The sequence below is a fragment of the Diceros bicornis genome, chromosome 31, assembly GCF_020826845.1.
Source record: "Diceros bicornis minor isolate mBicDic1 chromosome 31, mDicBic1.mat.cur, whole genome shotgun sequence".
Taxonomy (NCBI): domain Eukaryota; kingdom Metazoa; phylum Chordata; class Mammalia; order Perissodactyla; family Rhinocerotidae; genus Diceros; species Diceros bicornis.
The window spans coordinates 1,413,485-1,423,788 of NC_080770.1; the positions used below are offsets into that span (position 1 = coordinate 1,413,485).

General features: G+C 68.0%; 2 protein-coding genes across 2 annotated transcripts; one reads left to right on the plus strand and one right to left on the minus strand.

The window, feature by feature from the left end:
• Positions 1-995: 995 nt before the first annotated feature.
• RASSF7 (Ras association domain family member 7) lies at positions 996-3,665 on the minus strand. The gene is given in 7 exon segments (XM_058526123.1): positions 996-1,484; positions 1,567-1,648; positions 1,725-1,752; positions 1,754-1,851; positions 1,990-2,687; positions 2,872-3,002; positions 3,576-3,665. Coding segments are annotated over 6 exon segments (1,062 nt in total). The 5' UTR covers positions 2,996-3,002; positions 3,576-3,665; the 3' UTR covers positions 996-1,452.
• Positions 3,666-4,595: 930 nt separating this feature from the next.
• Positions 4,596-10,176, plus strand: LMNTD2 (lamin tail domain containing 2). The gene is made up of 16 exons (XM_058527674.1): positions 4,596-4,605; positions 5,336-5,425; positions 5,708-5,936; positions 6,024-6,176; positions 6,574-6,661; positions 6,785-6,940; positions 7,284-7,355; positions 7,437-7,525; positions 7,846-8,168; positions 8,405-8,645; positions 8,761-8,950; positions 9,034-9,153; positions 9,239-9,435; positions 9,612-9,727; positions 9,816-9,868; positions 9,982-10,176. Exons 1-16 carry the CDS (start codon positions 4,596-4,598, stop codon positions 10,111-10,113), a joined length of 2,259 nt encoding a protein of 752 aa, XP_058383657.1. The 3' UTR covers positions 10,114-10,176.
• Positions 10,177-10,304: the final 128 nt, after the last annotated feature.

Below are 10,304 nucleotides of genomic sequence, written 5' to 3' on the forward strand. Positions count from 1 at the left end.
GTCTCAGGCAGAAAGTGCCCAGTCCTGCTTACTCCCCACAAGCTGCGCTCTTAGTGGCCTTGCCCCTTGGTGTCCTCCTTGCTCCTCACGCTCAGGACTCCATGTCCCCTGTGGTCTGCCCCAAAGGAGGTAGGGAGCACCAGGCCCAGCTCAGGGGCCACCCCAGGAGAAGGTGGAGGCCATCACAAAGTTGCCCACCCCTAAACTTGGCACAAAGACCCTCATGATCTAGGATGTCCCCATCCCCTGTTCCCCAATACCCATGGCTGCACCCGAACCTCGGCGCCCCCAGCTGCTGGCCATCACAAAGATCTCTGCTCCCAGCCACAGCCCTGGGAGCTGGGAGCCTGCGGCCCACCCCAGGACCAGGACAGTGTTTGGACCTTGCCCTGCCCTGATTTCAAGGCTGTAGGCAGCAGCAGAGGCTTCTCATCCACCAGGGTAGCAGAGGGGGGTTTCGGAAGGCAGGGTGGCCACACCCTCATGGGGCCCACAAAACTCCCCTGTGCAGACCTCCCTGGGCCTGGCCGACCCAGGAGTCCGGAGACCCGCCCCTGTGAGCTGTGAGACTCAGGAAACCTGACAGGCGGGTCTGGCACGTCCTTGAGTCTTCAAGTCCAGGAGCCACCCCAGAGGAGGCGGCAGTTCCTGCTCCTGGGGAGGAACAGGCCAGAGGAGGGGAGCCAGGCAGGAGAGGGGTCTGGACAGACACACAGGTCAGGGCTGAGGCTGCTCCAGGCCCCAGACTGTCCAGCTCTCACCCCAGCCTCGGGCTGCCAAGGAGAGCCCCTGGGGTGGGCGACACAGCAGCCAGGAATGTGAGGCCCTGGGAGCCCCAGCCTTGGACCCAACTGACCACTGGTCCCCGGGAGACCCCCTTCTCAGGAGCCCTGGCAGTGGCCAGCTCCAGGCATTCCCCAGTGACTCTGGGTGGAGGCCTCAGGTTCTAGACCCTGCAGACCCTGCCCAGTGCAGCCTCAGGACACACTCAAGCCACTTTGAGCAGTTTATTGTGGTTTTAGTGTTGGGGTGGGAGGCAGCGCACACGTGCACACAGTGAAGGATACCTCCCACATGCAGGCACATACACACGGGGTGAACACGGTGTCCGTGCGTCCCCCGTCCCCAACAAGGAGCCATGGCCTTTGGGGACTAGAGAGTTCTGAGCTGGGCATGCCCCATGCTTCTCCAGGGGACTTAGCAGACTCGGCAAGCCCGAGGGCACAAGTCCTCAGCCTCCCCCAGCCCCCCTCAGCAGAAACCCCGTGGCTCTGAGGGGTTCTGTCCCGGGCCCAGGGCACCAGGGCTTCCCACTGCATGGGGGAAGGAGTCCTCTGTGACTGCCGACTCTCCTTCTGTCGTCCAGGCTGGGCTGGCCTCGGCCACCCTCGCTTGTGTCATCAGAGCCCAGGGCTGGGCTAGCAGTGGGTGTCTACTCTGGGGCCGGAGCTGCTACCTCCAGGAGTTCTGCCTCATGGGGGCAACTGTGGGGAGGACACAGGCTGAGGGGGCTGAGGGGGCCACAGGAGGACCTCGTCCCACCCAGAGTCGGGGAGACAGACATACTCTCTGTGCTCAGGCTGGACGCTAGGGCAGGACTCCGGGTGGCTCCTGTGAGGGGCCTTTCTCTGGCTGGAGGCAGAAGATCCTGTGGGGAGAGCAGGTCAGCTTGGGGCTGGGCCAGGCCCTGCACCGAACTGGCCTCCCTCCAGAACTCCTCTGACCTGTGCACCGGGGGGAACCCTGTCCGGCCGGGGGGGGCGGCAGTGCAGCCCCAGTCTGCTGGATGAACTGCTGCAGGTTACACTGGCGCAGCTCCCGGTTCAGCTCCTCGAGCTCCTGCGCCTGGGCCTGGGGCACATGGGACCCTCAGGGGCATGGCCATGGGGCTCCGCACCTCATGTTCTCCCTAGTCTGGCCTCAAGACCAACCCCCAAATCCACCTGTGTCGGGGATACTGGCGGGGGGCGTGGGGTCCTGCGGGCTCACCTGCAGGGCGTGCTCAGCTGCCTCCAGAGCCCGGCTCACCAGGGCCAGGCTGCCCTGCACCTCCGCACTCTGCCGCTCCTGGGCAGCCAGGTCCTGGCGCAGGCGCTCTGCGGCAGACGCTGTGGGTGAGGGGGCCCCAGGGGCCTCTGCGGCCAGATGTAGCTCAGCCTCCAGGGCGCGGGCCTGGGCATCCAGGGCCTGCAGCCGGGCGGCATGCTCGGCGGTGGCTGCGCTCAGTGCCTGCAGGCGCGCCTGCCCCTCGCGCTCCCGAGCCTGCTCCCGCCGCAGCTCCTGCTCCCAGAAGGCCTCCTGACCCAGCTCGGCGGCGTTCCTCTGCACCCTTTGCTCCAGGCCCTGCAGGTCTGCGCAGCAGCCTGGCATTGGTGCTACGGGGGCCACAGGCTCGGGCGGCACAGGGCTGAAGGCCAGGCTGAAGGTCAGTGTTTTGTGGGGCTCACGGCCCAGTGCTGGTCGTGGCTTCGGGGGGAGGCTGGCGCGGATTGGGCAGCGTTCAGGAGGTGGGCAGCTGTCTGAGGAGGGCCTCCCAGCGAGACTGGGCCCTGTCCGCCTCAGGACAAACTGGACATCGCTGGCAAACTGTCCACAGGTAGCCTGCGCACCCACTGGACACTCCTGGGGCAGCAGCTGTCGTTCCTTCTCCCTAAGACGCTGCACGAGCACAAAGCGGCCCGTCTGGCCTGGGGTAGGGGGAGAGAGGTCAGCCTACATGCCCCCACTCTCTGTCCACCTGGCTTGAGGAGTTGGGGGAGGGCAAGAGGGATCAGCAATCAGCCCCACCCTCCTTGGGGGAAGAAGGGGCCAGAGGGCCAGGCTCCACCCGAGGTGCACCTGTTAGGCCTGTCCCTGCCCAAAGGGACTCACCGATAGCTTGGGCTAGTGCGATGACCACTTCCTGACAGGTGGTCTGCTCTGAGACCCCACAGACTACACGCTGGATGCCGTCCACCCACACCTTCAGCTCCATGGCCGCCAGCCCTGAGAGCATCCCTGTCCTGCAGGGAGGGGAAGGCCACAGGGTTCCGCCCTGCCTGGCCCCACCGCAGCCTGGCCCTCACCCCCGGAGCTAGTTTGGGGCTGCCGCCCTTCAACGTCAGCCCTGCTCGCCCGCGCCCGGCCCTACCCGCAGGCCACGCATTCCTGGGGTGGGGGTCAAGACCAGCCCCCCAAAGGGTTCCCCAGGCCGCCCTCGCGCAGCACTTCAAGGCTGCCACTTCCAGCCTGCTCTTGCCCCGCCCCACTCCCGGAACAAGGCGAATCATTAACCAGATCCAGGACTTCCTGCCCCCGGTCACCTGGCGCGAGGGCATTGCCCCTCCCGCGGGGCGCTGCCCCACGCAAACACGGCCCCCGCACTCGGCCCTCGGCTCCGCCGGCGCCGGCAGCCCCCTCCCCGCTCCCGCCCGTCGCTGCGCCCGGCCCCGAAGCCACCGTCCCCGGGCCGGGCGGGTGCGGGCGGGTGCAGGTGCGGCGCGGCCCCCATGGAGGCCCGGCTGGCCCCCCTCCGTCGGAGTTGCCCCCAGGCCGCGCCCCGCACTCGAGGGGCTCCAGGGTCCGGCGCGGCTCACCTGGGCGCTCGCCGGCCTCCGTGCCCCGGCCTCGAACCGGCTTCTGCCCGGCGCCCTGCGCCGCCGCAACCTGCCGCCTCCAGCGCAGCGGGCGCGCCCGGCCCGCCACCGCGTTGGCCCGCAGCCCGCGCGCCCCGCCCCGCGCGACCCATTGGCTCCACGGCGCGCCCCGCCCGCCCCTCGCCTACACCCATTGGCTGCCTCCTCTGTGCTCCTCCCCTCCCCTCCCCATTGGCTCGCCGCCCGCCCCGCCCCCAGCGGCGCCCAGGTGTGGGCGGGGCCCGGCGAAGCGGAGGGGCGGGCCGAGCCGGGGTCCACGCACGCCCCAGGCCCGCGAACAACGCGGAAGCGCGTCTGGCTCGCGGGCGGCGCCTGGGGCAGGTGTCTAGCCACGCTCCCGGGCCGGCTTCCTCGGAAGCCGCCCGGTCTGACGAGTCCCCCGCCCACGGAAGGGGCGCCGGCCTGGGACCCCCCCCCCCCCAGCGCGGCCTTCGCCCGGAGGGGCAGCGGGGCCGGAGCCACCCCTCCACCTGGGCTGATGAGCCCCCAGGGTCAGGGCCCCGCCGGGCCCGCTCCCTCAGGGCCCGTGGCGCCATCGTCAGGACGCACAGGGGTGGGCGACTGTGAGCCCCGCGGGAGGGAGCTGGAGCTGGTGGGCTGCAGCCAGTGGGCCGGGCGCTCTGGAGGGGAGGGGGCCCGCCCTGAGGGTGCCACGGACAAAGGCTCTGGGCTCTTTGTCTAAGGCTCTTTCTCCCCACCCCTTCTTGCCCCCATTGGGGCCCAGATCCCTCCCGAGCTGTGGACACACTCCTCTGCCTGGCCCACCCGAGAACTCAAGCCAGCTCAGCATGAGGGCCCCTCGCAGGCTCTGTGCTGTGTGGACCAGCAGCGAGGGCATTCAGGGCCTGTTCTGCCCCAGTCAGACTGGGCAGTGGGAGGTCCTCCAGCCTGCCTGTGTCCTGCCCAGCACTGGAGGCCCTGCCTGAGCACAAGTTGAAAGTCTGAATGAATGGATGAGAGATGAATGAAGGTGAGGTGGGGTGGGACGGGGCCAAGGCTGGAGGGCACAGGTCTTGTGGGTCAGGTCTGGGGCCTCACTTTTGTCCTGGGGCAGAGGGAACAGTTGTCATGGTTATGGGAATGTCCCCAGGACTCCCTGTGGTGGCCCAGGTGGTGGAAATGGGGAAGGTGAGGCTTCTGGCTGGGGGTTAGGTAGGTGGGCATCAGCCACTGAGGGCAAAGAGGCTGTGGGAAGCACTCAGGAGGAGGCCTATTGCTGGCTAGAGTTCAGCAAGCCCCCCAGCTTCTCAGGGCAATCTCTTGCTTCCTCTGCCCCCTCCCCAGTCAGCTCTGGCCCACATTCTCAGGAGTGTGGTCCTGCTGGCCTGTGGACACACTCACAGGGCAGCAGTGCTCCCAATACCCACCGATCGCCGTGCTCAAGCTGGAAAGGGACAGTGGGAGCCTTCCCCAGGCTGAGTGGGTGACCATGGCAGGCCAGGCTAGTCACTCTGGTCCCCTGGGCCTGCTGAGGTTAGCGGGCAGCAGCTCAGGCTCTCACAGCTTCTCCTTCAGTCTAGACTAGGAGGGTGCACTCAGGGGCCCGGGTCTGGGCTCTCCCTGGAGGCTCCAGGTAACAAACAGCCCCGCCCCTTCTGGGTGCTGGTATCCATGGCAACGATATAGAGCCTTTCTCCTCCCCAGGCAGGCTTGGACTTCTGGCCTCAGGTGAGTGTTGGGGGTAGGGCCCTGGGTCTGAGGGGACACGGGCGTTGCAGGTGAAGGACCAGCTCCTCTGGGGACCCTTTGCTGTAGGCTGAGGGGCAGGATCTCAGGTCCTGGAGGGAAGAGTGACAGTGAGGAGACAACAGGGAATGTGCGAACACCAGGTGACGTGTTGCCCAGGTGGTGACTTGCTGCCCTGGCCTGGTCAGAAACACACAGGGGTGGACACCCACGGGACCGGTGGTCTGGTGTCCTGTGGGGTAGACACACACATACACACGCGGGCCTCCTTGGAGACTGAAGCCCCGTGAACCAGCGGTCCTGTCCCTGGGCTGTGAGACACGTGTGTGCGTGTGGCCATGTAAGGAGAGCCCTGCAGGGGCGCCCTCACACAGGACACAGGGCAGACAGCCCCACCACCCCTCTCAGCCCCCCAAGAACATCGAGAATGGCCCCCGAGTCTCGCCAGGAGACTGAAGAGGCTGAGGAAGAGGCTCTCCCATCCCGGCTGGACCGAGAGCCGGTCAGTGGCCACCTGGGTCCTCCAGCTGACACACCCACAGGCCCGGTGGCTCCCGAGTGCCCGCAGTACACCAAGCCCGGCTCCACACAGGTGGTCTTCTCCGCCAACCTGCAGTAAGCTGGGAGAAGGGGTGGTTGCCACTCGGGCCAGCCAGCCAGGGGGCAGGGCCTGATCAAGAGGCCGGGGCACCGGCATTGCAGGTTGGCCCCTGAGTCCCTGGACCCCCGCACCCTGCAGCGGCTGTGGGGGCAGCGGGAACTGGAGATCCAGGCCCTGCGGTGGGCCATACAGAACCACTGGGACGCCCGGCACTGCCACATCCTGCAGGAGGTGGCTGGGCTTCCATCTGACAGGTCAGCAGTGAAACGCTCGCCCCTGGCCCAACCCAGCCTCCTCCTGGCCCTAACTCCTGGTTTTTGTCTGACCTTAACCCCAACCACTGACTCCAACCTGACCCCAGCCCTGACCCTTACTCTGACCTTTGCCTTCGGCCCTAGCCCTCATCTGTCCCAGATCCCCAACCTGACCTTGGTAAAGTTACTATTCTGTAAACCTGCCCAGCCCCTAACCTTGAACATGTTGAACCCAACCTCGACCCCACCTCTGACCCAGACCTCAGAGCCTGCCCTGGCCTGGCCCAGCCACACTCTGTGCCTTCGGGCCCTAGTGGCGGTGAAGAGGAGTCCCTCCTTCTCCCCTCCTTGGCTGCTGACCCAGAGGGGGTGCTGCTGAGGTCGCCCCTTCCCCCAGGAGTTTGTGCAGGCAGCACAAGTTCCTGCAGAACCAGGTCCAGAAGCTGACTCTGGAGTTGAAAGAGCAGAAGGAACAGGCCCAGCTGGTGAGGCGCGAGTGGGATCTGGGAGTTGGGCAGGGGACCCAAGCCTGGGTGAGGGTCAGGGGCCGGCCTTGGGGGCGGGGTCTGGAGAAGGCCCCGCCCCACCTCTGGGCCCTCCTGGAGCAGGAGAGAGCGCACCTGGAGGAGCGGCTGCAGCAGACCATGAACACTTTGCAGCAGCTGGAGGTCGAGCTGCAGGCCTACCAGAAGTCCTGCCTCCTGCAGCTGGCCCACTCCTCCTGGGTCGGCCGCATGCTGCGATCTTCCACTGGCAGCGTGGAGGTAAGCCTGTGTCCCTGGGGCCCTGCCCCACTCGACTGCCCCTCCTGTCTCCCACGCCCCCCCTCCCCAGCCTTCCCTGGACCTCCCTTGACAGCCAGCGTGCCCCTTCAACTGGTGCTTCTCCTGGGGGCTCTGGCCTGCCTGGGAAGCCTGCTCCCCTCAGGCTGCCTCTGGGACCGTGGATGGGACAGGGAGCAACCACGAACCTTGTGGTCCCACCCACCTGACAACTCAGCATGTGTGTGCCTCAGGTGCTGGTGAGGTCAAATAGGACAGGTGCTGTCGGGGGGAAGGGTGCCCTGCCCCCAGCCCCTGCCCGCTGGCCTCCTGTCCCCTCCTGCAGGTAGTGACCGCAGAGACCCTGGTGGACTCCAGTGACCTCTCTGAGAACGAGCAGGCCCGCACTGCTGGGAAGGTGAGCAAGGTCCCCCACGTGCGACATGGCTCTGCAGCCCTGCAGGAGGGGAGGGTCACATGCCTGTTGCTTCCTGGCCAGGGTTTCCGGCTGGAGGATGTGGACTGGAACAGCATTGCCCACCGGTACCCCAACCTCTTCACCAACATGGAGTCCAGCTTAGATCAAAAGTAACTGTGCTGGGCAGGACTCCCCCAGGGGCGAGGGGCCGGGAGAGCTTGCCTTGGCAGATGTGGACCAGGGTCCAAGGTCCACCCTTTAGCGTCCCTGGACAAGTCACTTAGGCCTCCCAAGCATCAGTTCTCAGCTCTGTAGGATGAGATTAGGGATGAAGGGAAAAGACTCCTGAGCTGTCTCTAGCCTGCCATGAGCCCTTTTCCCAGGCTGGATCCTAGGGACCAGGACCACAACTTGCAGAGGCTGGATGGGGGTTAGGGCTGGGGTCCAGGAGCCGAAGTCCAGTGGGCAGCGAGTGGACTGTGGTCTGCAGGCACTCCCGGCCACCGCTGCCCCCACAGCTCTCACCAGCCTCATCACCTGAGGAGTGGGGCTCGGAGCTGCGCAAGCGCCGCGTGGAGCAGCGTCTCAAGAGCGTGGAGTGGAGCTCCCTGCCCTTGGAGGGCACCAGCAGCTCGGGGGGCTCCTACTCCAACTCCAGCAGCTGCCAGCTGGCCAGGCGTTATCGCAAGCAGAAGCTGACTGGGCACCCGCCCCGGGCACCACACCGTGCTTCTGAGCAGATAGTGGCACAGGCCAGGAGCTTCAGCGGGGACGACCAGGCAGAGCGTGAAGGTGGTGGGCACGTCTCCCCTGGTTACTGCTCCCTCCTGCCCTTGCAGGGCTGTGATCTCTGTCCAAAGCCCTAAATGACGTCCCCAACCGCCTGACCTTTAGGGTAGCCCAGAGTGAGGCCATTGGGGCCTCTCTCCAGCCTCATCGCTACGGGTTACGGTGGTCTTTGGGGGACTCCTGCGGCTGCCTCCGTGCTCTGCCTTGAACCGCGCCCCACCCCCAACAAGTACTGCCAGCTACTCCTCTGCAGCCCCCAGGGTCCAGCCATCCCTCCTGCCCTGGCTCTGACCCCGGGTGCTGCTCCTCTCCCATATGGACCCTCAAGGCGCTGCAGGCCGGGTCCCGTCTCGCAGATGTCCCCAGTGGGCGCTCTATAGGGGGGTCCCCCTCCCGGACAGGTCTCCAGAAAACCCACGGGGACCTGCCGGGAAAGACCGTCGCCCTGGTGCCCGAGTCCTCTTCAGGTCCCGACCCCGGGCATCCCGGGCACTGTTGGAGGTGAGGGGTGACCCAGCCCGGAGCGCAGGGGCAGGAGCCGGTCTCCTAGAGGGACTGGGTGGGCGGGGCCCAAACGTCTCCGCACAGCGCCCCTTCTCTCCCGCTCCCGCCCCAGCGCCACCGGCTGCTGCCTGAAGATCGTGGCCGTGAGCCGCCGCGAGAGGTTCGTCCGCATCCTCAACCAGTCGCTGGAGGAGACGGCCGACCTGGGCGGCTTCACGCTGCAGCAGCTCGTGCGCGACTTCCCCGTGGGCATCTACCGCTTCCCGGCCGGCACTCTGCTGGCGCCGCGCCACCACGTCACGGTGCGCCCCTCTCCCGCTCCCGGCGCGGGCCCTGGCCCGGGGCCCGCCGCCCCTCACCCGCCGCCCCCCCCCGCCGTCCGCAGGTGTGGGGTGAGGGGCCCCCCGGCACCAAGAAGCAGCCGCCCTCGTCCTTGGGCGACGAGCCCGTCCACTTCCACTCCGGCCGGAGCTGCGTGACTCGCCTCCTGAACCCCAAGGGCGAGGTCAGCGCGAGTCCCAGCCGAGGGGAAGGTTTGGGGGCGGGCCTCGCCGGGTGGGGGTGACCGCCGCGCCCTGCCGGCCCCGCAGGTCCTCAGCGAGTACCAGGCCCCGCACTGCGTGACCCCCCTCTCTAGGGTCTTCGCCGACAACACTGACTTGTCCATCGACCGCTTCCCGCTCTCAGAGGCCGGGCGCGGGGCCGACCCGGACGACCAGCGGCGCCGGCCTCAACCCCCGCGCAAAGGCCGGGTGCGGGAGGACCGGGCCGGGCGCTGGAGGCCGAGGTAGGGACCGGGGGTCCCTCGGTCTTCGCCTCTTCCCCAGGCCCCGCTCCCGCAAAACCTGTCCTCCAAAATCCCCTGCTAGGACGGCCCCCTACCTCCCCAGGCCCCATCACCGCCAGGACCGCTCCTTCCCGTGGGGGGGGCTCGGGCCCTCACAACCCCCTCGCCCCCCCCAGGACGCGGCTCCTCTTGCCACTCCTGAGCGTCTGCAAGCTCTTCCGCGCGCGGGAGGTGCTGGCGCGGCCCGAGCGCACCGAGACCCACACACCGGAGCTCTTGCCCGCCCTCCCCGGTGAGCGCGCGCGGGGACGCGGAGGCAGGCGCGGCCCGGCAGGGAGGGGGCGGCCGGCCCGACCCCACCCTGTCATTGTCGCACGCAGAGGCCGGGCTGGGCCTGGAGGTCGGCCAGGCTAGGAAGGAACACAAGGTCCGGGTGAGTGCGCGCGTGCGGGTGTCCGGGGCCCCCCCGCCCGGCCCCGCCCCTCCCACCTGGTCAGGTCCCGCCCCGCCCCCGACCGCGCGCCGCTCAGGCCCCGCGCCCCGCAGGTGTGCCGGAAGAGCGTGGACCGGAGCTGCCCGATGGTGGCGCTGTCGGTGCAGAGCACGGCCGAGAGCAGATTCGGCTTCCGCTTCCTCCCCTGCCCGCCCATCACCGCGGACGGGTGCGGGCGGGTGTAGGGCGGCTGTGGGGCGGCGCCGACGGGCGGGGGAGCGGGCGGGCAATACAGGCGCCTGCGCTCACCGGGCCGTCTCCGTGACTGCGCCGGCGGAGAGCGCGGGAGTGGGGGGCGCCCGGGACGGAGGGGGCAGTGCGGGGTCGGGGGCGCCCGGGAATGACGGAAGAGCGGGGAGAAAGTCGTGGGAGGCAG

Excerpts from the sequence above, each read along its gene's own strand:
- LMNTD2 (XM_058527674.1), top strand. Across the intron at positions 7,526-7,845 it reads GAGTCCAGCTTAGATCAAAA|GCACTCCCGGCCACCGCTGC; the intron begins GTAACTGTGCTG and ends TGTGGTCTGCAG. Across the intron at positions 9,154-9,238 it reads TCCTGAACCCCAAGGGCGAG|GTCCTCAGCGAGTACCAGGC; the intron begins GTCAGCGCGAGT and ends CCGGCCCCGCAG.